This window comes from Oncorhynchus nerka, linkage group LG1, assembly GCF_034236695.1.
Source record: "Oncorhynchus nerka isolate Pitt River linkage group LG1, Oner_Uvic_2.0, whole genome shotgun sequence".
Lineage (NCBI taxonomy): Eukaryota > Metazoa > Chordata > Actinopteri > Salmoniformes > Salmonidae > Oncorhynchus > Oncorhynchus nerka.
The window spans coordinates 37,628,703-37,655,624 of NC_088396.1; the positions used below are offsets into that span (position 1 = coordinate 37,628,703).

At 42.8% G+C, this 26,922-nt stretch overlaps 1 protein-coding gene across 1 annotated transcript in view; it reads right to left on the bottom strand.

The window, feature by feature from the left end:
• LOC115117317 (low-density lipoprotein receptor-related protein 1B-like) overlaps window positions 1–26,465 on the bottom strand; it is a 286,805-nt gene extending 260,340 nt beyond the window's left edge. Inside the window, exons 1-9 of the mRNA XM_065014311.1 lie at window positions 26,281–26,465; window positions 18,879–19,101; window positions 17,037–17,226; window positions 16,199–16,342; window positions 6,258–6,494; window positions 5,859–6,039; window positions 3,190–3,409; window positions 2,762–2,951; window positions 117–239 (exon numbers count right to left, since the gene is read on the bottom strand). Of these exons, the coding sequence (XP_064870383.1) occupies window positions 117–239; window positions 2,762–2,951; window positions 3,190–3,409; window positions 5,859–6,039; window positions 6,258–6,494; window positions 16,199–16,342; window positions 17,037–17,226; window positions 18,879–19,101; window positions 26,281–26,465 (1,693 nt within the window). The remainder of the gene's footprint in view (window positions 1–116; window positions 240–2,761; window positions 2,952–3,189; window positions 3,410–5,858; window positions 6,040–6,257; window positions 6,495–16,198; window positions 16,343–17,036; window positions 17,227–18,878; window positions 19,102–26,280) is intronic.
• Window positions 26,466–26,922: the final 457 nt, after the last annotated feature.

A 26,922-nucleotide genomic window follows, 5' to 3' on the forward strand; every position in this document is an offset into this window, starting at 1 on the left:
TAAAGCATATTTTACACTGAAATCGCACAAAATAGCGGTGAGAGAAAACCATGTTCATAGTTTGTCTACAGTGCAATATACTGCTCTGGCTGATTCCCTGCATGGTCTTACAGTACCTGAGCAGGTGACATTGTTCTTCTCCAGGAGCTGGTTGTCAGCACAGGCACACACTCTGCCCCCTGGGATAGCGAGGCAGAGTGTACCGCATCCCCCATAATTCACACTGCATGCATTGTCACCTGGAAATACAGAGTAGGAAAAAAATAATACCACTGTTAACCTCAAATCCTATTCTTCTGAAGCATTATTATTGTATTTTGTCATGTGTCTCTATTGTTGTTCTGTCTGTCGTCATCTCTCTATGAAAAACTGTGCAGAGATCAATGTGAATTTTGAAGAAACGCACATAAAACATCTTAACACAAAAGCCATTTCCTGTTTGAGAAGAATGTGGCAGGTGGGTGTCACGTCATCTACACTACATGGCCAAAAGTATGTGGACAACTGCTCGTTGAACATCTCATTCCAAAATCATAGGCCTTAATATGGAGCGGGCACCCCTTTGCTGCTAAAACAACCTCAACTCTTCTGAGAAGGCTTTCCACTAAATGTTGGAATATTTCTGCGGGGACTTGCTTCGATTCAGCCACAAGAGCCTTAGTGAGGTCGGGAAGTATGTTGGGTGATTAGGCCTGGCTCGCAATCGGCGTTCCAATTAATCCCAAAGGTGTTCAATGGGGTTGATGTCAAGACTCTCTGCAGGCCAGTCAAGTTTTTCCACACAAATCTCAACAAACCATTTCTGTATGGACCTCGCTTTGTGCACAAAGGTATTGCTGAAACAGGAAAGGGCCTTCCCAAACTGTTGCCACAAAGTTGGAAGCACAGAATGGTCTAGAATGTCATTGTATGCTGTAGCGTTAAGATTTCCCTTCACTGTAACTAAGGGGCCCAAACCATGAAAAATAGCCACAGGCCATTATTCCTCCTCCACAAAACTTTACATTTGGCACTATGCATTCAGGCATGTAGTGTTCTCCTGGCATCTGCCAAATCCAGATACATCCATCGGCCTGCCAAATGGTGAAGCGTGATTCATCACTCCAGAGAAAGCGCTTCCACTGCTCCAGAGTCCAATGGCAGCGAGCTTTACACCACTCAAGCCAACAATTGGCATTGTACATGGTGTGCAGCTGCTTGGCCACACACCATTTCATGAAGCTCCCGACAAACAGTTCTTGCACTGATGTTGCTTCCAGAAGCAGTTTGGAACTTGGTCTCGTTCTGTGAGCTTATATGGCATACCATTTTGTGGCTGAGCCATTGTTGCTCCTAGATGATTCCATTTCACAATAACAGCTGTTACAGTTGACCGGAGCAGTTCTAGCAGGGCAGAAATTTGACATATTGACTTGTTGGAAAGGTGGCATCCTATGACGGTGCCATGTTGAAAGTCACTAAGCTCTTCAGTAAGGTCATTCTATGTTTGACTATGGAGATTGCATGGCTGTGTGCACTATGTTAAACACCTGTCAGCAACAGGTGTGGCTAAAATAGCCAAATCCACTCATTTGAAAGGGTGTCCACATACTTTTGTATATATAGTGTATAACCACATATCAAACATATTATTGGGGACATTGTGGAGATTTGATTTGACAGTTGTATCCTTTCAGGGGAATAATTAGTCTTTTAGGACAAAACCAACCATTCTCAAGGGAGCGAGACCAAAAAAATGGAATATGTCTGAAGAAACTGTCACTTATAAAGTTGAGGCATGGAGAACATTGTTTGTTTGGTTTAGTGTCAGGTCCAAAGGCAGTGCCTGAGCCAATGAGATAAAGACTTCTGTTTTGTGAGAGTCAGTAAGTAATACTCAGAGGACAGCAGAGCCAATTCATCTCTTTGGTGACATGAGCTTTGGAGGAATGGCCAGTGAAATTCTACTTTACCCATGCTGAGAATTAGAACTCATATACAGCCAGACATTTTCTCCCTTTCACTCTTTCTCTGCATCACATGTTTGGTATACCACAGTCGTACACCACTCTAACGAACTGTATTATTTTGATGTAAAACGCTAGAAATTATTACACAAATGAAAAGCCTGTGTATCGTCTCAAAATGCCCCTTATCTTGATCCATCGATTGCCCAGCAGATGATTAGTGTTGGCACTTCTCTCTGTTTCTTAGAGGAGATGACAGTAATCATACCTCCCCCTGCTCCACACACACATTAGTCTAAACTCTAAACAGTGATTCACAACCACGATAACAAGGGTTCTACCTGCTGTGAGGCCCTACAGTTCTGCACCATCAACAAAGCGCATCATGCATCTCTCTCTGATGTTATCTATTCATCTACCCACAACAGGAATCTATCATCATCCACCACACAGACAGCAGGGAGCACTATGTTGAGTCAGTCTTTTATTTCCATAGACTGGAATTCAAAGTAAAATTGCTGCCACTCTCAATTTATCCAGCAACTAACCAATGCCACGATGGAGAATACTGTTTTCATTATACTAACGGCTATATAAGATACCATAGTGCATAGATTGCAACACTATTTTTGAAGGTTGCATATATAAGCATCAGGGATAACCATAGAAAACATTCTCTGAAGGCAACCTTTAGTAATGGTGGGGGAGGTTTTGTGATAAATTGTAGGAACAGCAATATAAGATTGTGTAGACTACATTCACCAAAGTTAAGCTTTAGTGATAGGGGATGGAAAAGTGAAAGCAGTCAGACATACCTTGCTGACTCTGAGCATTGTACACATGCAGGCCAAACAGGGGAGGCCTCTCACTCCTCAGTAGAGTAACGTCCCCAGAGGTTAGATCCAGCTGGAAAACCGAAGCGTTCATGTACTCCGTCCAGAAGATGGAGTTACGGTAGTGAGAAATCCCAAACGGATGGTTCAGCTGTTTGCCATTGTACACAACCTGCATGAGTAATCAGATACAACACTTATCAAAGAAAGAATACAACCTGCACAACAGTACTCAAAGACCTGAGAGAGCAGAGGGAAGAAAAAACCCACTGAAATGGCAGAGAACTATGACCATTTTAGTTGAAAACTACAATGGTGATATCCCAGTGGGCAAAGCTGGTTGAAATGACATCATTACATGGCTATAATGACAAAATATTTTTTGCCCGCTAGAGTACAGCTTCACTCACCTGTCTGCCAGTGCCGTTGAGGTAGATCTTCTCTATGTGATCGTAGTTGGCATCACACCAGTACATGGTGCTGGTCCCATGGTCTAGGGTAAGGCCGTTAGGCCACAGCATATTAGACGTGACAAATATTTGTCTGTTAGATCCATCCATCCACGCTTTTTCTATCCTTCCTATGCTGTCGTTCACCTCATCCTCCTCCCAGTCCGTCCAATACATCCAACTGAAATTCACAAACATAATACATTCCCTACAATTGAGTTTAAGGGGGAAAAAGCCCTAATGAACCATATTAATTGGGGATTAAATATGTTTTATCATCAAACATATACAGTGGCAAGAAAAAGTATGTGAACCCTTTGGAATTACCTGGATTTCTGAATAAATTGGTCATACAATTTGATCTTATCTTCATCTAAGTCACAACAATAGACAAACAGTGTGCTTAAACTAATAACACACAAATTATTGTATTTTTTTGTCTATGTTGAATACTTAATTTAAACATTCACAGTGTAGGTTGGAAAATGTATGTGAACCCCTAGGCTAATGACTTCTCCAAAAGCAAATTGGAGTCAGGAGTCAGCTAACCTGGAGTCCAATCAATGAGACGAGATTGGAGATGTTGGTTTGCTATTCTTGAGTTTGCTATTCACAAGAAGCATTGCCTGGTGTGAACCATGCCTCGGACAAATTAGATCTCAGAAGACCTAAGATTAAGAAGTGTTGACTTGCATAAAGCTGGAAAAGCCGTGATGTTCATCAGTCCACGGTAATACAAATTGTCTATAAATGCAGAAAGTTCAGCACTGTTGCTAATTTCCCTAGGAGTGGCGGTCCTGCAAAGGTGACTGACACTAGGATTCTTCAATGAAGTTAAGAAGAATTCTAGTGTCAGCTAAAAACTTACAGAAATCTCTGGAACAAGCTAACATTTCTGTTGACGAGTCTACGATAGTTAAAACACGAAACAAGAATGGTGTTCATGGGAGGACACCACTGAAGAAGCCACAGCTGTCCAAAAAAACCATTGCTGCACGTCTGAAGTTTGCAAAAGTGCACCTGGATGTTCCACAGCGCTACTGCCAAAATATTCTGTGGACAGATGAAACTACAGTTGAGTTGTTTGGAAGGAACACACAACACTATGGGTGGAGAAAAAGTTACAGCACACCAACATCAAAGCCTCATCCCAACTTATAATTGTGTGTGTGTTATTAGTTTAAGCAGACTGTTTGTCTATTGTTGTGATCTAGACGAAGATCAGATCAAATTTTATGACCAAAGGATTCACATACTTTATTCTTGCCACTGTAAGATTCAACACACACAAAATAAGCATTGATTCAAACCTACCCAATTCAACATATACAGTAATCCACAAGTTCATCTACTAGGCCCTCACATCGGAAACCAGGTCCTGGTTTGCGTCAATATCTTTTCAGGGCTTCACTCAGCTATTCCCAACAGACTTGTGATATTTGAAAAGTGATTGGGTCAACAATTTGACATGATCTAGTCTCTAGTGACCCATAAACATGCTTAAGGGATTTGTGTCCTCTGGCAGGGCTGGACATCCATTTCTGTCTCTTCTATGATGGAGTTGACTGCAACACATGCACTACATAAAACAGTGTGATAGAGGGTGAATCAAGCACTGTCTGTCTCTGCGAGTCATCTTCATGATCCACTGAATAATTCAACACACACACCGCAGTCTTCAATGTCTGGCTAAAGCTCTGTGAAGCAATATCCAAAGCAAAAATATGTGTGTGGGGTGTGTGAGAGAGACTGAGAGACTGATAGGGAAAGAACATTTAAAATACAGAAAAAAAAGTGATTGAGACAGTATGTCAGCAAAGTGAATCCCTATCATGTTAACACAGACTGGAGGTGACATGCAGAGAGGGAAATATAACTGGGGCGAACAGAAGAGGATCTAAGCAGCCATTTCACCTGTGGAGACCCATCCTGCAGGGCACATAAAGATGTCTGGTTCTGCTGATGGATCGGCCAATGCTCACTTAGGACCCCAAACAACATTTTAATAAAGATGTGGCTGTCAATAGGAAGGTCAGTAGTTAGAAATTATTCCTCCGTTATGATAACAAAGAAAATAAATTAAACCCCCTGATGTGGGAGGAATCAGATTGGTGCAATACTGTGCGGGAGCTATTTCTGGGAAGGAATCACGATATCAAAGACACATAAATAGAATGATTCCATCTCCATGGTCAGTGGCAGCATGATTTAGTAGTTATGTATGGCCGTCCAAACAGAGACAGACCCCAAAGAATTGACAATAGCAAACTCTTTCCAGGAATCACCTATTGTTCACTACCTGCTAGGAAATGCCATTGCTTTGAGTACAGAAAGGGTCAAGAAGGATTGTGTGCTTTATATGGTTCTCTACTGTAACACCCAGAGAAGACAATATCCCTTACCCTTTTCTTGGGTGTTTGTTTGTTTGTTTGTTTATAACCAACATCACATAGGATTAGAGAGGTGTGCATATTCTCTTTTCTGTGTACATTTTGCAGTGGGTCAATCACTGAATAGATATGTGCACACAGACAACTCACATTTTCAACCATATTTTTCTCTGACATCAGTGCATTAGTAACACATACCGTAGGAATTGTATGATTTGGCCTCGTCTTCAGTGAGCTCACCTGTTGAGGGGGTCCAATACAATGGCTCGGGGGTGAGACATGTCCCCCTCCAGAAGAGTCTTCCTGGTTTGAGAGGCCCTCTCCAGTCTGGCCACACTAATAGTTTTCCTGTACCCATCATTGGTCCAGTAGAGGTTATTACCAATCCAGTCCACAGAGATCCCCTCAACGTTGTCCAGGTCTGCAAGGTGATGGAACACCAATGTTAGTATCTCCCCCTGACTTGCATTTCTTGTTTTTCTTAAATGTAAATGGGGGATTTAGAAAGTATTTCAACTGATGCAGAAAGGGTGTTCTTTATGTCATTACAGTAACTGGTACTAGTCATTAAAGAGTACCTGCAATAAAGGATGCATTAATTTGTCTGTAGCATAAAAATATAACACAAAATAAACCCACCATCTTTGAGTATCGTTTCCCGGCTGTTCCCGTCTATTTTCTGCCGGCCAATGAGGAAGCTGGTGGTGTCAGCGAAGTAGATGTGTCCTGACTCTGCATGGTAGTCGATGGCTCTGGGGTTGACCAGGTCCTCGATCGATACCATGTGCTCATCACTGGACTTCACGTTCATGTCCAGGCCTCGGATGACCCCTGGCCGACCCTTACCATAGAACAGGAACAGGTCGTTCTTGGGTTCTAGGACACAGAAACAGAAAAGGGATCTTAACTCTTAACTCTACTTCTTGTTAGTTAATTGGTATAATTCTTTTTGGATTCTACAGTGGGGCAAAAAAGTATTTAGTCAGCCACCAATTGTGCAAGTTCTCCCACTTAAAAAATATGAGAGAGGCCTGTAATTTTCAACATAGGTACACTTCAACTATGCCAGACAAAATGAGAAAAAAATCCAGAAAATCACATTGTAGGATTTTTTATGAACTTATTTGCAAATTATGGTGGAAAATAAGTATTTGGTCAATAACAAAAGTTTATCTCAATACTTTGTTATATACCCTTTGTTGGCAATGACAGAGGTCAAACGTTTTCTGCAAGTTTTCACAAGGTTTTCACACACTGTTGCTGGTATTTTGGCCCATTCCTCAATGCAGATCTCCTCTAGAGCAGTGATGTTTTGGGGCTGTTGCTGGGCAACACGGACTTTCAAATCCCTCCAAAAATGTTCTATGGGGTTGAGATCGGGAGACTGGCTAGACCACTCCAGGACCTTGAAATGCTTCTTACGAAGCCACTCTTTCATTGCCCGGGCAGTGTGTTTGGGATCATTGTCATGCTGAAAGACCCAGCCACGTTTCATCTTCAATGCCCTTGCTGATGGAAGGAGGTTTTCACTCAAAATCTCACGATACATGGCCCCATTCATTCTTTCCTTTACATGGATCAGTCGTCCTGGTCCATTTGCAGAAAAACAGCCCCAAAGCATGATGTTTCCACCCACATGCTTCACAGTAGGTATGGTGTTCTTTGGATGCAACTCAGCATTCTTTGTCTAAACACGACGAGTTGAGTTTTAACCAAAAAGTTATATTTTGGTTTCATCTGACCATATGACATTCTCCCAATCTTCTTCTGGATCATCCAAATGCTCTCTAGCAAACTTCAGACGGGCCTGGACATGTACTGGCTTAAGCAGGGGGACACGTCTGGCACTGCAGGATTTGAGTCCCTGGCGGCGTAGTGTGTTACTGATGGAAGGCTTTGTTACTTTAGTCCCAGCTCTCTGCAGGTCATTCACTAGGTCCCCCCGTGTGGTTCTGGGATTTTTGCTCACCGTTCTTGTGATCATTTTGACCCCATGGGGTGAGATCTTACGTGGAGCCCCAGATCGAGGGAGATTATCAGTGGTCTTGTATGTCTTCCATTTCCTAATAATTGCTCCCACAGTTGATTTCTTCAAACCAAGCTGCTTACCTATTGCAGATTCAGTCTTCCCAGCCTGGTGCAGGTCTACAATTTTGTTTCTGGTGTCCTTTGACAGATCTTTGGAATTGGCCATAGTGGAGTTTGGAGTGTGACTGTTTGAGGTTGTGGACAGGTGTCTTTTATACTGATAACAAGTTCAAATCAAATCAAATTGTATTTGTCACATACAAATGGTTAGCAGATGTTAATGCGAGTGTAGCGAAATGCTTGTGCTTCTAGTTCCGACAATGCAGTGATAACCAACAAGTAATCTAACTAACAATTCTAAAACTACTGTCTTATACACAGTGTAAGGGGATAAAGAATATGTACATAAGGATATATGAGTGAGTGATGGTACAGAGCAGCATACAGTAGATGGTATCGAGTACAGTATATACATATGAGATGAGTATGTAGACAAAGTAAACAAAGTGGCATAGTTAAAGTGGCTAGTGATACATGTATTACATAAGGATGCAGTCGATGATGTAGAGTACAGTATATACGTATGCATATGAGATGAATAATGTAGGGTAAGTAACATTATATAAGGTAGCATTGTTTAAAGTGGCTAGTGATATATTTACATCATTTCCCATCAATTCCCATTATTAAAGTGGCTGGAGTTGGGTCAGTGTCAATGACAGTGTGTTGGCAGCAGCCACTCAATGGTGGCTGTTTAACAGTCTGATAGCCTTGAGATAGAAGCTGTTTTTCAGTCTCTCAGTCCCAGCTTTGATGCACCTGTACTGACCTCGCCTTCTGGATGATAGCGGGGTGAACAGGCAGTGGTTCGGGTGGTTGATGTCCTTGATGATCTTTATGGCCTTCCTGTAACATCGGGTGGTGTAGGTGTCCTGGAGGGCAGGTAGTTTGCCCCGGTGATGCGTTGTGCTGACCTCACTACCCTCTGGAGAGCCTTACGGTTGAGGGCGGAGCAGTTGCCGTACCAGGCGGTGATACAGCCCGCCAGGATGCTCTCGATTGTGCATCTGTAGAAGTTCGTGAGTGCTTTTGGTGACAAGCCAAATTTCTTCAGCCTCCTGAGGTTGAAGAGGCGCTGCTGCGCCTTCTTCACGACGCTGTCAGTGTGAGTGGACCAATTCAGTTTGTCTGTGATGTGTATGCCGAGGAACTTAAAACTTGCTACCCTCTTCACTACTGTTCCATCGATGTGGATAGGGGGGTGTTCCCTCTGCTGTTTCCTGAAGTCCACAATCATCTCCTTAGTTTTGTTGACGTTGAGTGTGAGGTTATTTTCCTGACACCACACTCCGAGGGCCCTCACCTCCTCCCTGTAGGCCGTCTCGTCGTTGTTGGTAATCAAGCCTACCACTGTTGTGTCGTCCGCAAACTTGATGATTGAGTTGGAGGCGTGCGTGGCCACGCAGTCGTGGGTGAACAGGGAGTACAGGAGAGGGCTCAGAATGCACCCTTGTGGGGCCCCGTGTTGAGGATCAGCGGGGAGGAGATGTTGTTGCCTACCCTCACCACCTGGGGCGGCCCGTCAGGAAGTCCAGTACCCAGTTGCACAGGGCGGGGTCGAGACCCAGGGTCTCGAGCTTGATGACGAGCTTGGAGGGTACTATGGTGTTGAATGCCGAGCTGTAGTCGATGAACAGCATTCTCACATAGGTATTCCTCTTGTCCAGGTGGGTTAGGGCAGTGTGCAGTGTGGTTGAGATTGCATCGTCTGTGGACCTATTTGGGCGGTAAGCAAATTGGAGTGGGTCTAGGGTGTCAGGTAGGGTGGAGGTGATATGGTCCTTGACTAGTCTCTCAAAGAACTTCATGATGACGGAAGTGAGTGCTACGGGGCGGTAGTCGTTTAGCTCAGTTACCTTAGCTTTCTTGGGAACAGGAACAATGGTGGCCCTCTTGAAGCATGTGGGAACAGCAGACTGGTATAGGGATTGATTGAATATGTCCGTAAACACACCGGCCAGCTGGTCTGCGCATGCTCTGAGGGCGCGGCTGGGGATGCCGTCTGGGCCTGCAGCCTTGCGAGGGTTAACACGTTTAAATGTCTTACTCACCTCTGCTGCAGTGAAGGAGAGACCGCATGTTTTCGTTGCAGGCCGTGTCAGTGGCACTGTATTGTCCTCAAAGCGGGCAAAAACGTTATTTAGTCTGCCTGGGAGCAAGACATCCTGGTCCGTGACTGGGCTGGGTTTCTTCTTGTAGTCCGTGATTGACTGTAGACCCTGCCACATGCCTCTTGTGTCTGAGCCATTGAATTGAGATTCCACTTTGTCCCTGTACTGACGCTTAGCTTGTTTAATAGCCTTGCGGAGGGAATAGCTGCATTGTTTATATTCGGACATGTTACCAGACACCTTGCCCTGATTAAAAGCAGTGGTTCGCGCTTTCAGTTTCACGAATGCTGCCATCAATCCACGGTTTCTGGTTTGGGAATGTTTTTATCGTTGCTATGGGAACGACATCTTCGACGCACGTTCTAATGAACTCGCACACCGAATCAGCGTATTCGTCAATATTTTCATCTGACGCAATACGAAACATGTCCCAGTCCACATGATGGAAGCAGTCTTGGAGTGTGGAGTCAGCTTGGTCTGACCAGCGTTGGACAGACCTCAGCGTGGGAGCCTCTTGTTTAAGTTTCTGCCTGTAGGCAGGGATCAACAAAATGGAGTCGTGGTCAGCTTTTCCGAAAGGGGGCGGGGCAGGGCCTTATATGCGTCGCGGAAGTTAGAGTAACAATGATCCAAGGTTTTACCACCCCTGGTTGCGCAATCGATATGCTGATAAAATTTAGGGAGTCTTGTTTTCAGATTAGCTTTGTTAAAATCCCCAGCTACAATGAATGCAGCCTCCGGATAAATGGTTTCCAGTTTGCAAAGAGTTAAATAAAGTTCGTTCAGAGCCATCGATGTGTCTGCTTGGGGGGGATATATACGGCTGTGATTATAATCGAAGAGAATTCTCTTGGAAGATAATGCGGTCTACATTTGATTGTGAGGAATTCTAAATCAGGTGAACAGAAGGATTTGAGTTCCTGTATGTTTCCTTCATCACACCATGTCTTGTTAGTCATGAGGCATACGCCCCCGCCGCTCTTCTTACCAGAAAGATGTTTGTTTCTGTCGGCGCGATGCGTGGAGAAACCCGTTGGCTGCACCGCATCGGATAGCGTCTTCCCAGTAAGCCATGTTTCCGTGAAGCAGAGAACATTGCAGTCTCTGATGTCCCTCTGGAATGCTACCCTTGCTCGGATTTCATCAACCTTGTTGTCAAGAGACTGGACATTGGCAAGAAGAATGCTGGGGAGTGGTGCGCGATGTGCCCTTGTCCGGAGTCTGACCAGAAGACCGCTACGTTTCCCTCTTTTTCGGAGTCGTTTTCTTGGGTCGCTGCATGCGATCCATTCCGTTGTCCTGTTTGTAAGGCAGAACACAGGATCCGCGTCGCGGAAAACATATTCTTGGTCGTACTGATGGTGAGTTGACGCTGATCTTATATTCAGTAGTTCTTCTCGACTGTATGTAATGAAACCTAAGATGACCTGGGGTACTAATGTAAGAAATAACACGTAAAAAAACAAAAAACTGCATAGTTTCCTAGGAACGCGAAGCGAGGCGGCCATCTCTGTCGGCGCCGGTCAGTGAATCAGGTGCCATTAATACAGGTAACAAGTATAGGACAGAGGAGCCTCTTAAAGAAGAAGTTACAGGTCTGTGGAGAGCCAGAAATCTTGCTTGTTTGTTGGTGACCAAATATGGATGAACTAGGCATCTACAGCTAAATGGAGAGATAGAAGTCCAACAAATGAAAAAACTAATAAGTGCAACTATATTTATGAAGACAATCAATACACACACTAGGATGATTGAAATGGCTGTATAAATAACACTATAGAGGTCTGGACAAAGATCACCAAAATAAAATGCATCCAAACAGATCTGATCTACCGGTGAGGATTTGAATAGACGGCGACTTTAAGCCAACTATGATAGGTGATACATTTAAATCGTGGGCTGAAGAAGGACTGACCAGGTATCAGATGTTCACGGACAATGGGATAGACACATTTGAGAATGTATATATTTTTTAAATACAACCTCCAGAAATCTCAAGATGCTTTCTTACTAAAGCAGTGGGACTGAATGAAATGCTTAATTATGTACTGTACATCCTTTAATTAGAAATATAACAAAGACTTATAACAAGGTAAATGCCTAGAATGTGCTGGGGCACATATATAGAATCCCCAAAGAAGACACAAAAGATGAGAATATTATATCGGTAACCAATTGGGTAGACGAGCTGCAAATTAGTAGTAACCCAAGAGGACTGGGAGGACATATCTAGAAACACGTCCAAGACAACCAACTTTCTACTCTTGAGGGAACACTCTGAAAATGCACTCAAGATTTTTCGTAACTCCTATAATACAATCAGGACAACTGTGACATCACATCAAGTTGCTGGGTAAATTGGGGAGAGTAGGGTTAACCACACCCACGTGCTATATTCCTGCCCAGTCCTCAATCATTTCTGGACCGAAGTATACAAAGTATTGGATGATACGTTTGAACGCTCACTTTCTCTAAATCCAGAACTTATACTGCTGTGAAGAACCCCTCATGCACGGGTCCTCCAATCTGATAATCACCTCTTCAGAATTCTGAGAATAACAGCACTTAAACAGATTACAATAAACTGTCTTAAACCGCTGGCACCACAGAGAAGCAATTGTAAAGAAACAATTCATGAAATGTATTAGTATGGAAATGATAACTCATAGAATAAAACACCAAATTACTATATTGGGAAAAAGAAGGAAAAAATGACAATATATTATGAAATATTTATAGGCCCTAACTGTCACGCACTGATCTGTTTCACCTGTCTTTGTGATTGTCTCCACCCACCTCTATTCTCCTTAATGGGAGCAATGATCAGTGCCAATGAATGTTTTACTTCCCTTCTGTCACATTTGTTCCAAACTGGCATTTCAGTCTGTTACTTTCCCATAAGACAAACTCAAAATGTTGTCGTTCCCTTTGTCAACCAAAACAAAGGGTCTCAAAAGGGGTTCTAAAAGACACCCATCATGGATGCCCACTAACGTGTCTCCGAAAAGACAAACTAAAATAATAACCCCCACCAATTTAGGATAGGGTGTAAAAAGAAAATGGAGCCAAACACCAAAACTCAGGCTTCTTTCAAACTAATGTGGTTGTCTGATGTGAGGTGTGGCTCTCTCAACATCGCATCTCCAACTGATGCGCTGGTCCTGCGCAAGTGAAACACACACTGTCTAACGAGGTGACTCCAATCAGTGCTAATGTGCTAATGTGCTAACCAACCTCAAAATGGCTAGATAAACTGAAACCTGTAACAAGTCCGTGAGGGGAAATGGCTGAAGAACACTGAGAGAGCAGTATACTCGCTAGCTATTTTGGCCTTCTGCTTTAACAATATGAAAGTCAGGTGAGATAGACTAATAAAGCAAAGGTACTATGACTGTTAACTTCTAATGAACAGACTTTCACAGTATCTCCTTTGAAAGGCAGACAGAGAGCCTGCATAGAAAGCTGAGGCAGCTCCACTGCGGCAAAGCACCAGTCACTCTGGGGGGTTCTGGGTGGGACCCCAGGGATCCTCCAGGACTACAAAGACAGAACCAGACCTCTCCTCACTCTACCCCCAGCTTCTCTACCCCCTTTACCCAGGAGACCATACTGGCTTGGGTGAGACAGACCACACAGGCATCACTTCAATTTATCATCCTGTGAGGGAGAGCCAGGCAACCCCAGGAGACAATTAAGACCCAGATCTCAAACCCCACCGTGACTGGCTGCGATGCGACATAAAGAAGCACTACCATTTAGCACTGAATCTCATTAGGCTAAGGGAAGAGAGAGCTGGTGTCATCAGAACATCTAGCAGGGAGGTATAAATCAAACGTGTCTCGGAGGGGGAATGCGGCAAGGCGCTCGTACACCCGATCGAAATGAGGTGGACCTCTGATTGTGTCTTCAATTTGATCTTCTGCTTTTTTTGTCAACTACACAATGTCTGTGGAATGATCAGGCAAGCTAACAAATGCAAACAAACTTAAAACTCCATTAAGGCCATAATGAATTGCAGCTCCTGACAGGTCAATAGTGGGACATAATCTTCTAATGGACCAGTCTCAACCAGTATTCGTCTTCATCACTGTCTGACTATCTGAGGCTGGGCAATATATACAGATGTAAGATCTTAATTTGACCTGTATTGTCGCAGCAGAATATTCCTGCAATAACAGAATGTGGATGTAGGACACCCAAAACTGAGCAGAACAATGCATTGACATGCAACAGAACCCCCAACCCTGCAAAAATAACACAACTTTTAATCTATAACTCAACTGTGGGAGATCCAGGATCTAAGACAGGAGATGTGTGTGTAATCCCCAGCCATCACAGGGTCATGGAGTGGGCATAATGCACTACACGCTACATTTACCCAACAACACCTTCCATGTGCATGCACACGCACGACTTTGACATGACACAACTTTAAAATTGGTAAAGTTAGATTTTTACATCAACAATAACCTTCAATTCATTGCATTTTCATATCTTATCAAAATGAAAAGAAACCAAAAAGTACATTTACTCTGTAAAATGTTGTCTTTCAAATGATCTTTCTCAAAAACGTTTGTATATTGTCCCATACATTAATCTGTAGTCTTCATTTTTTGTTCCTAATAAAACATATTATCATTATTATTATTATTATTATTATATATTTGTTTTACATTTTGGCAACATCTCTACCGTTCTTCCACGACACACTTTTGTAGTTTTAGGGAACTATTTAATCTACATGATATATTTTCTACATTGATTACATGTTTATGACATAAGGAAAGGAGGGAGACGTGACAGAGACAGATGACAGATGACATGTTTATGACATAAGGAAAGAAGGGAGACATGACACTGACAGATTACATGTTTATGACATAAGGAAAGAAGGGAGACATGACACTGACAGATGACATGTTTATGACATAAGGAAAGGAGGGAGACATGACACTGACAGATGACATGTTTATGACATAAGGAAAGAAGGGAGACATGACACTGACAGATGACAGATTACATGTTTATGACATAAGGAAAGGAGGGAGACATGACACTGACAGATGACATGTTTATGACATAAGGAAAGGAGGGAGACATGACACTGACAGATGACATGTTTATGACATAAGGAAAGGAGGGAGACATGACACTGACAGATGACAGATGACATGTTTATGACAAAAGGAAAGGAGGGAGACATGACACTGACAGATGACATGTTTATGACATGAGGAAAGAAGGGAGACATGACACTGACAGATGACAGATGACATGTTTATGACAAAAGGAAAGGAGGGAGACATGACACTGACAGATGACAGATGACATGTTTATGACAAAAGGAAAGGAGGGAGACATGACACTGACAGATGACATGTTTATGACAAAAGGAAAGGAGGGAGACATGACACTGACAGATGACAGATGACATGTTTATGACATAAGGAAAGGAGGGAGACATGACACTGACAGATGACATGTTTATGACAAAAGGAAAGGAGGGAGACATGACACTGACAGATGACATGTTTATGACAAAAGGAAAGGAGGGAGACATGACACTGACAGATGACAGATGACATGTTTATGACATAAGGAAAGGAGGGAGACATGACACTGACAGATGACATGTTTATGACATAAGGAAAGGAGGGAGACATGACACTGACAGATGACATGTTTATGACAAAAGGAAAGGAGGGAGACATGACACTGACAGATGACATGTTTATGACATAAGGAAAGGAGGGAGACATGACACTGACAGATGACATGTTTATGACATAAGGAAAGAAGGGAGACATGACACTGACAGATGACAGATGACATGTTTATGACAAAAGGAAAGGAGGGAGACATGACACTGACAGATGACATGTTTATGACATAAGGAAAGAAGGGAGACATGACACTGACAGATGACAGATGACATGTTTATGACAAAAGGAAAGGAGGGAGACATGACACTGACAGATGACAGATGACATGTTTATGACAAAAGGAAAGGAGGGAGACATGACACTGACAGATGACATGTTTATGACAAAAGGAAAGGAGGGAGACATGACACTGACAGATGACAGATGACATGTTTATGACATAAGGAAAGGAGGGAGACATGACACTGACAGATGACATGTTTATGACATAAGGAAAGGAGGGAGACATGACACTGACAGATGACATGTTTATGACAAAAGGAAAGGAGGGAGACATGACACTGACAGATGACAGATGACATGTTTATGACATAAGGAAAGGAGGGAGACATGACACTGACAGATGACATGTTTATGACATAAGGAAAGGAGGGAGACATGACACTGACAGATGACATGTTTATGACAAAAGGAAAGGAGGGAGAGAGGTGACACTGACTTTTGCAGGACTGTCCGTCACTCTCCAGACTGAAGCCTGTCCGACATCGACAGGTCCTGGACTTGTAGCTACCGCTCAGCAGACAGATGTGGGAGCATCCCCCTTGCTTTCCATACGGGTCCGTCTCACACGCGTGACTCCTAACTAGAGGACAGGAGGAGTAGAAAAGTCTATTAGACTCATTAAACACAGCTCTAACACAATCATTTGACTGTACTTTATCAAATGATGGAGAATTCTCTCATATTCACACCACGTTGTCACGCCCTGACCTTAGATATCTCTGTTTTCTATTGATTTTGGTTAGGTCAGTGTGTGACTAGGGTAGGTACTTCAGTGTTGTATGTCTAGGGTTTTGTATGTCTAGGGTGGTGGATGTCGAGGGTTGTAGTAGGTCTAGGGGTTTTTGTATTTCTATGTTGGCCTGATATGGTTCCCAATTAGAGACAGCTGTTTATAGTAGACTCTGATTGGGGATCATATTTAGGCAGCCCTGTTTCCCACTTTCTGGTGTGGGATCTTGTCTACAGTTAGGTGCCTGTGTGCACGCTAGTAGCGTCACGTTTCGTTTGGTTGTTTGTTGTTTTGTTTTGTTTCGGTGAGTTTCAGTTGATTAAAAATATGTGGAACTATTTTCACGCTGCACCTTGGTCACATCATTTCGACGAACGTGACACATGTTTTTCAAATGTAGGCTACAGATACATTTGACACCAGCATGCATTGCAGTACCCTGACTGGATCAAGTCACAGTGATGCAGACATCTCCATGAGCTTGTGCGCTACAAGTACTGTGCATACATGCACATGTTACAACTGGAGACCAAATATCCTTTACCTTTTGGCTGAGTGAGTCTGTGGTAAACCCGTATTGCTCCTCTGGAACTCCCTAGGCTGGTAAGTGTCCTGGGTTCTGTGGTGTTAAACCGATGAATCTTGAAGATTTCCATGATATTCCCATTGGAGGGGTCAGAATGAGTGGCATACAGGTAGTTCTCAAAGACAGCTAATCCATGGATGTAGGACACCTAAAACAGAGCAGAACAATTCATTGACATGCAACAGAACCCCCACCCCTGCAAAAATAACAACACTTTTAATCTATAACTCAACTGTGGGAGATCCAGGATCTAAGACAGGAGATGTGTGTGTATTCCCCAGCCATCAGGGGGTCGTGGAGTGGGAATAATGCCCTACACGCTACATTTACCCAGCAACACCTTCCATGTGCATGCACACACAACCCCCCCCACACAAACACACACACACACAGGACAGGGTTGGGTGATCATTGTACACAGAAAGTATGCCTTAACCCACTGGGCCTCACCTCAACCCTGGGGCGGCAAAACATGTGGCAGGAGAAAAAACACAACCAGGAAACCAGTGAACCATCGTGTTCTTCAGAAACACACAGTTTGCTTGAATATTAATATCATTCAGTTTATTTCCAGTTTATTTCAAGGTTGTGTGATCTATAAACTACAGAGGTTTTTCATATTCTGTTCACAATCACTATACGCCCAGGGTTGACCTGCATATGGTTTCTTTTAATATGATGTAGAAACAGTGTGCTTTCTACACAGGTTATCATATAGCATTCACAATTACTGTAGACCTATGACTGAACCTGCATATTGTATTGTATTTTTAGTATTGTGTTAAATTAACCCTGTGGTGTTGGAGCTGAAATGTATGTGGAATTTAAAAAATGGATTACGACGCAACACTACATCGTCTGCCAGTAGAAAAAGTCAAATCTGTCTTTCATTTGTCATGGAGACGATATGCAGAGCAACATCTCAGAGGTCTACTGAGGTCACTCATTTATGAACAGAAAGAGGCATCATTATGCTAAGAACACCTGCACACACAATGAGGTGTATTTCATACGCCCTGGCCTCCTTCTTTCCTTCCATCTCCATCGTAGCCTACAATATAAGTCTCCCTCGCATTACAGTAGGTTGCTTTCAAGGGGCATGCTTTTGAATAATATCATTCCCCTAATTGTCCATCTCCAAAGTGTAGTACAGGGAGAAGGACTAACCATTTGGGCTATTTGTAAGTGACCTTATCACAGCTTCTCAAGCTCATCCACACTGATTTATCACCATGCAGTGTAATCCATATTCAGGAGATATCAAACCTTAGGTGCATCCCTGGCACCCCATTCCCTAAATTGTGTACTAATGTTGACCAGAGGCTCTCATCAAAAGTAGTACACTATATAGGAAAGAGGGTGGCATTTGGGATGTTAAAGCTCTACAGTGACTTGGGCAAGGTAGAATTCATTTTGTAGGTAGAAGAAAGGCATTTATTACTTCACCTGAAATGCCCCCTGAACTGCCCTCTGACCTGCCGTCGCAAGTATAGTTTTGGAAAGCTGTAGTTAACAGTCTGCAAGGAGGAAGATTTTATCATTCTTGTAATGTCTTAGTATGTGTATGTGATCCTTGCAAACATTTAACCCACAACTGTGGCATTGCTAGCGCCACACTCTTAACAACTGACCCACACACTGGACAAACCCAGCTCAGATTGTTCCCTCTCAAAATTAATATAAATGTCCTCAGACTCATTTCCCTGCGTGGCGTGTAAACTGTAAACCCAAGAAGACAATCATCAGAAGCAGAGCTCAGCTTAGCCTCACGACGACAACACAATGAGGCTAGACACTCACTTGACTGCCCTGGATGACTGCATGCCTGTTTTTCCCGTTGTAATCCACCACTTCAATGTAATCCAAGTAGGCGTCTGCCCAGTACACCAGCTTCTTGGCCAGGTCCAGGGCCACGGCTGTGGGTTGCACTGTCTTGTAATCCACCAGCCTGGTTCGGTTGGTGCCGTCCATGTTACAGCGCTCCACCTTGGCTACGTCTCCGTAGTCAGTGAAGAACAGCATCCTACGAGAAGATAATGTGTATAAATAAACTTGTAGAAATATGCCACTGAGTAAACACTTTTATTCAAAGTGACTTAGAGCACAGTGAGTGAATACATAGTAGGTGTATGTGATCATGTAGGCATGTAGTTATTCATGCCTACATTGGTAATGATTCAGAAATATCCACAACACTTTTTGAACACAATTACTGCACCTAAGTTAGAGCCAACTACCAAGGACAGTTCTAAATGAACTGGAGTGACTGTATAGAACCTACAGGTTTACAAATGGAAGGAGTTGACAATAAGAAAAAGGAACACGGTACTCAAAACAGATACAAGAAGAATCCTGACGAAACCCATTGCTAATGGTTTAATTGTAGTCATGGTATGAAAAGCAAGCAACCCCACTAAACCTTTTCATTGTAAGTCTTATAAACTGAACTATTCATTTCCTGATTTTACCTATACATGTACAGAGAAGAAAATGTTGTGTCAGGGCCAGTATGGTTTTGTAGTTTTGTATGGCTGTCTAAAATGACCCCCCACGAGTACCCACTGTTAAGCTAGCAGTCTATAGCCAGCTCTTTCCAGGAGTCTATAGCCAGCCCTTTCCTGTTTCAGCACGACAATGCCACTGTGCACAAACCAAGGTCCATACAGAAATGGTTTGTTGAGATCGTTGTGGAAGAGCTTGACTGGCCTGCACAGAGCCTCGAACACCTTTGGGACCCCATCGAACACCTTTGGGATGAATTGGAAAGCTGACTGCGAGCCAGGCCTAATCGCCCAACATCAGTGCCCGACCTCACTAATGCTCTTGTCGCTGAATGGAAGCAAGTCCCTGAAGCAATGCTCCAAAATCTAGTGGATGATGGTCTTTAAACGTCCTATCTGAAGTCTATTTTTCTTCTCCTTTGTAAATATATCTTGTTACCTTTTACAGTAGTTTTTTAGAACGTCTTTCAAAACGTTTTAGGTTCATACATCCTACAATAAATGACATTGGCATGCCTTTCATTGGCCCTTTTTATACCGTTACACTTCCAATACATATAATATATCTATATCTCTATCTGCACAAGGACACATTTGTCTAGTCCATAGAACAGTTGTGAAAAACGTCCAGGGCTCCTCTTTGTGCAGTTGTTCCTCAAAAGAGACAAACTGCACATCTCCACAAATCCTTTCTTCCATAAAAATGCAGTGAATGTGATACATTCTCTCTGTTAAATACTACTTTCTTTAAAAAATAATTGAAAACATAATGAGGTTACATTTGGGTTGTACCATGACCTCCATCAAACAGACAATGACTACCAGCACATTATACACATAATATCCTAAGGTATTGTTGCTTTTGTATTTTTGTGTCCATTAGATTAAATAACCATGAAAGATGTGTAGATATAGGAACTGAAAAGAGAAGCTGAATCTGTATTAATTTTGTGATTTCAGTGACATAATTCGATTGAAAAGATAATAGTGCGACTACTCTCCACATCTCCAAATCAAAAGTGTTTCTATTCAATCATCCAATTCCTCACCCCCTCAATCCTAACTTGGAGACCTACCCTAACCAGAAACCATGGATGGATGGCAGCATTCGTGCAAAACTGAAAGCGAGTCCACCGCATTTAACCATGGAAACAGGTCTGGAAATATGGCTGAATATAAACAGTGTAGTTATTCCATTCACAAGGCAATTAAACAAGTGAAATGCCAGTAGAGGGACAAGGTGGAGTCGCAATTCAACGTCTCAGACAGGATCTACAGGATATCACGGGCAAAAAAAAAACAGCCATGTCCCGGACATAGACGTCACGCTTCCAGACAAACTAAACACCTTCTTCGCCCACTTTGAGGATAATACAGTGAAACCGTTGCAGCTCGCTAACGAAGACTGCGTCCCCCCTATCATTCTCCGTGGTTGATGTGAGTAAAACATTTAAACTTGTTAACCCTCACAAGGCTGCTGGCCAGGATGGCATCCCTAGACGCGTCCTCAGAGCATGCGCAGACCAGCTGGCTGGTGTGTTTACGGACATATTCAGTCGTTCCCTATCCCGGTCTGTTGTCCCCACATGCTTCAAGATGGCTACCATGGTTCCTGTACCCAAGAAGGCAAAGATAACTGAACAAAATGACTATCGCCCCGTAGCACTCACTTCTGTCATCATAAAGTGCTTGGAGAGACCAGTCAAGGATCATATCACCTCCACCTTATCAGCCACCCTAGACCCACTTCAGTTCGCATACCGGTATAACAGGTCCACAGATGACGCAATCGGAATCACAATGCACACTGCCCTATCCCATTTGGACAAAAATAATACCTATATAAGAATGCTGTCCATTGACTACAGCTAAGCATTCAACACCATAGTATCCTCCAAGCTCATCATCAAGCTGGACGCCCTAGGTCTCAACCCCGCCCTGTGCAACTGGGTCCTGGACTTTCTGACAGGCCGCCCCCGGTGGTGAAGGTAGGAAACAACATCTACACTTCTCTGACCCTCAACACTGGGGCCCCACAAGGGTGTGTGCTCAGCTCTCTCCTGTACTCCCTGTTCACCCACGACTGCGTGGCCATGCACGCCTCCAACTCAATCATCAAGTTTGCAGGCGACATAACAGTAGTGGGCTTGATCACCAACAACGACGAGACAGCCTACAGGGAGGGCTTGAGGGCACTAGAAGTGTAGTGTCAGGAAAACAACCTCTCACTCAACGTCAACGAAACAAAGGAGATGATTGTGGACTTCAGGAAACAGCAGAGGGAGCACCCCCCTATCCACATCGAAGGGACAGCAGTGGAGAAGGTGGACATTTTTTAAATTCCTGGGTGTACACATCACCGACAAACATAAATCATTCACCCACACAGACAGTGTGGCGAAGAAGGCACAACAGCACCTCTTCAACCTCGGAGGGCGGAAGAAATTTGGCTTGTCACCCAAAACCCTGAAGAACTTTTACAGATGCACAATCGAAAGCATCCTGTCGGGCTGTATCACCACCTCGTATGGCAACTGCACTGCCCTCAACTGCAAGGCACTGTAGAAGGTGGTGCGATCTGCACAATGTATCACCGGGGGCAAACTACCTGCCCTTCATGACACCTACAGCACCTGATGTCACAGGAAGTCGAAAAAGACCATCAAGGACCACAACCCGAGCCACTTCCTGTTCACACCTATCATCCAGAAGGTGCATTAAAAGCTCGGATCGAGAGAGTGCATCAAAGCTGGGACCGAAAGATTGAAAAACAGCTTCTATCTCAAGGCCATCAGACTGCTAAACAGCAATCACTAACTCAGAGAGGCTGCTGCCTACATTGAGACCCAATCACTGGACACTTTAATAAATGGATCACTAGACACTTTAAACAATGGCACTTTAAATAATGCCACATTAATAATGATTACATATCTTACATTACCCATATCACATGTATATACTGTATTTTATACCATTTACTACACCTTGCCTATGCCACTCGGCCATCGCTCATCCATATACTTATATGTACATATTCTCATTCACCCCTATAGATTTGTGTGTATTAGGTAGTTGTTGGGGAATTGTTGGATTACTAGTTAGATATTACTGCACTGTCGTAAATAGAAGCACAAGCATTTCACTACACTCACATTAACATCTGCTAACCATGTGTTTGATACAAATACAATTAGATTTGTTTTGATTTGAGGCCTGCACTGCAGAGAACCTACAACATCATACTCTGAGAGAGCTCACTAGGTTTCATATTGTTGAGAATTTATTTATCAACGGGTTTAGAGGGGTTTAAAGTATGTATGTTCCACAATCAAATGGGAAAGGAACTCTAGGCCTGACTAAACTAATAAACATTGTTGTTACTTTAGTTTTTGCTTTTAGCCTAATCAAAATCCATTCTCCCATCAAAATATGATGGAAAAATATGCCCCCTCAGTCAACAGTATTTTTTTGGGAAGTAAGAGTGTAACTATAACTACCACAGGCAAGATGAAACACAAGTTCACTCTCATTTCAATTCCTTTTCAAAGATAAGATCTCTTTTCATGAAAGAGAAATAAAAAATCTAAACAACAGCAAAATAAAATGTAGGGTGTTGTCAGAACATATTCCCTTAACATTGCTTCTCATGCTATGCTGCTATCACCAACCTCCCCAATTTCTTTTTGTTTTCACTCCATTGCCCCAGGCTCTCTCTCTCACTAGAAACAGCTGTAGCTATGTCTCACCAATTAGAGGAAGACGAGACCAGAAAAACGCTTCCTCCTGATAACCAATCTAGCTGGCAGAATTCATGCCCAACTCCCTGTTCCCGGAGGGACCTGCACATGCACTCTCCTCCTACACCATTATCCCTCAAAACACACACCACGTCACATCATGCACGCACGTGTGTGTGTGTGTGTGTGTGTGTATGTGTTGGTGTGTGTGTAAGCGTGTAAGTGACTAACTTTTCCACAACTAATGTTTTTCCATGTAAAGTAAACAGGCATGTTTGTCCTGGGAGTAATTTCATTCTATTTTCATCAAGTTAAAAGGGAATGTTTGTCATTCTCCATGCAAACACAGTCACAGCAACACGCTGCATAGATTCACAGTGAATCATAAGAGACAAGCCGCATTGCTTTTAGCAAAACAACACAGAGACATTTCATAGGAAGGAAGTGTTTTGGGGAATTAGGTGGGGAATTCATTGCGAGGATGTGAGAAACCAATCTAAAATCCTTGTATCAATAAAAATGTTCACTTCACAGGAATCATTTTGCTGTGCAGAGTAGACGCTGCATTATTTAGAGATACAGGAGTTATATTGAGAACCAGAAGCATCTGAAGTTATGTTGAATAATCTGGATGCTGAGGTTTAGCTGAGGAAAAGTACTGTAAAGAGTTTCAAAATTGGGGTTACAATTTATCCTACCATTTCTACTGATCTGCATGCCAGTTATATGTGCATTTTCGTGGAACAATTTGATTTCAATAATAATGTTTTTGTTTGTCAAAATCCTTGTCAAGTGGTTAATCATAAAAATTTGAAGTTAAATGATACAAATCTAAATGTTAAAATATAAATATGGCAAGAGCACCAGCCTCTGCAATATGGAAACATTGATTCACTGTGTGGTCCATTGACAGCTAAAGAAATGAGAGCATAGAACTCAGAGATAGCCTGATGCAGCAGTAGGCCTATAATGTTCATCGTCAACTAAGTAAAATGCATAAGCCGACAAATAAAAATAGTCGAAAATATCCTGACAAAAATTCTGGTTCTTTCAATCACATTAATCTCTCTACGCCACCTGTCTGCCTCCTCTATCTGTCTTCACTATTGCTAGTGAAGTTCAACATTGCATCAAATCATCACTGGGTCCGGCCAGAAGCTGTCATTAGTGAACTTTAAACATTGTATCAACTAGCCTATTCTGGGTTCTCAGAGTTTCCTGTGCCAGTGAGCTTGGGACAGACAGCTGTTTTTTTCCCACTAGATATATGCGATCATCAGATCATGATATTTTGCTCTTTCACACCGAGGCTTGGTGATTATCGAGGCCGGGAGTGTTGGAAAGATTTTTCAAATACTGAGGAACTTTCATTCGCAAACTTTCAAAATAAAATTACTTTCCCATTGTTCCTCAACGGCAGTGTATGACATATAATTTTCTAGCTCTTTTATCCCATAATGACAAGATGCTCATGTCTCCACCCTAACAATGGGAGCCTTTGTCCCAAAGGCGGGAAGGTAGGCGACAAGTTTAGGTCTGCATATTATTCCCATAGAAATGCTTTGGGCTTATTCTAGACAGATTTGCGAAAGTGAGCCCTCTCTCCTCGCCTCTTCCTCTCTGCTGAAACTATATCACTGGAGAAAGAATCTGAGCGAGCAAAACAGTGCCCCTCTATATGAAGCCCATGTATCTGATGCTGTCTGGCCAGAAATAGTATGACATGCCATACTCTTTTGGTCCAGACAGCATCAGATACATGGTCTACACATACTGAGACAGAGGAGCGCTGTTTCAGATGTTTTAAGTGAGATTGATCCGTCTTCCTGACGACATGCGTCTCAGTCTAATAAATTATCAATATTTCAATATTTTATTTGGACAGGCAAGGAAGGAGGTACGGTAGTGCGGGCCAGGCCCCCTAAGGCCCGGCCATTTTTCCGGGCATGGGTTAGTAAATAACCACTAAATAACACACATTGAGAAGAGAAGTTCCGATGTTCTCATTCTGGTGTTGTTTGCACTGTAAATGGCCTTTGCTCCACCAAGAGCCGTAGTGCTAAGATACAGCATCTCTCAGCGAAAGGCTTCTCATTACACAGCTGTTCTGAATTCATGTCTACTGACTGTCCTTGTACCCTCATGAAAATAATGGGGCTAACTATCTCTCTCTCTGTTGAGCTCCTGGGTTCCATCTCCCTGGGAATCTTACAACAGAACAGAAACCCTTTTAGCTGCTGATGACTAAATAAATAACAAATAATATAATCAGATCTCCATAACACCCCCCCTTTCCATAACCCCCCCTTTCCTCCTCCGTTTGAAGCACTGTTTTCAGACAGCCATGTTGTCTCCCCCACAGTGGTTTGGGTACATGTGGTGGTGACATAACCAAAAATGTTCAAACAGAGAGGGTCCTGCAAGGGGAGTTTCATACAGGGGGATGTGAGGGGGAATCAGTAAATACTGATGAAACCTGGTGACAATGGGAGCTGTCTGGAGCACTGGCTCCCCAGCATTTACACAGCAAGACATGCTCCGAAAGGAAAGCAATATCTGCATTGCGTAAGGTCAGGCAATCATACATATTGTTATATGGTACGGTAGGCACAAGGTTTTAAAGACTTAACATTCTGAGAAAGGCTTTATTCAATCAACTGAAGATACTGTACTGCGTTTCTGGAATGGTTTTTCAGAAGTGGCTGTTTTGAAGTGTTTACTACCCCCATCTGTGATGTGTTACCATGGAAAACACATTTCTGGAAGCGCTATTCGGAAAACCACTCTGCACACTTGTTTGAATACCAGCTAATTGGTTTGTCAAGTTAAATGGACACAAAAATATGCATATCATGGGTACGTGACAAGATCTGTGACAATAGATGGAGCCAATGGACTTGAGGGATACTAAAGGTTACACTTGTAATTGCCAGCCAAAGTAAACATACAAAGATAACTTACCCCATAAGAGGATCCACAGCGATTCCTTTAGGATTGGTCAGATCTAAATCTATAATGGTGATGCAGGTGTCCCCAACATGGCTGCAAACAAATATCTTGTCGCTTACATGGTCCACAAAGTAGAAGTTTCCAGTGAGCCAATCAATGGTCATGTGTTCTACATCTATGGATGAAAACAAAGTCATTAAATTCTTGCCACCAAAACGTTCTTTGATTAAGGACATATTGTGAGGATGGACCTGCTGATCTTCCATTATGTTAGATAGCATTTTATTATGGACATTCATGTCATTCATTAAAGGTAAAGACACATAACTGAATGCAAAGTATGGAAGGAATCTAACATTGATGGTATACTGAGAGTGAACAGTATTCCTTAAATGATTGAATTAACAGGATAGACTAGCACTACAATGACCCTGAAGAAGACAGTGACCATGGGAAGTGCATTGGGTAGGCATTTCCTACATTGTGAAAGTAAGTGGGGAAAAAAACAGAATTGAAAATATGAAGATATACAGGCCTAAGTGCTGTGGGTGCATGTGGTTGCTTGAAGGGGGAGGAAAATGGACATTGAGAAGATAGAGACATAGAGAGAGGAAGAAGGAGAGAAAGAGAGAGACCGGGAGCATTTTAAGGCTT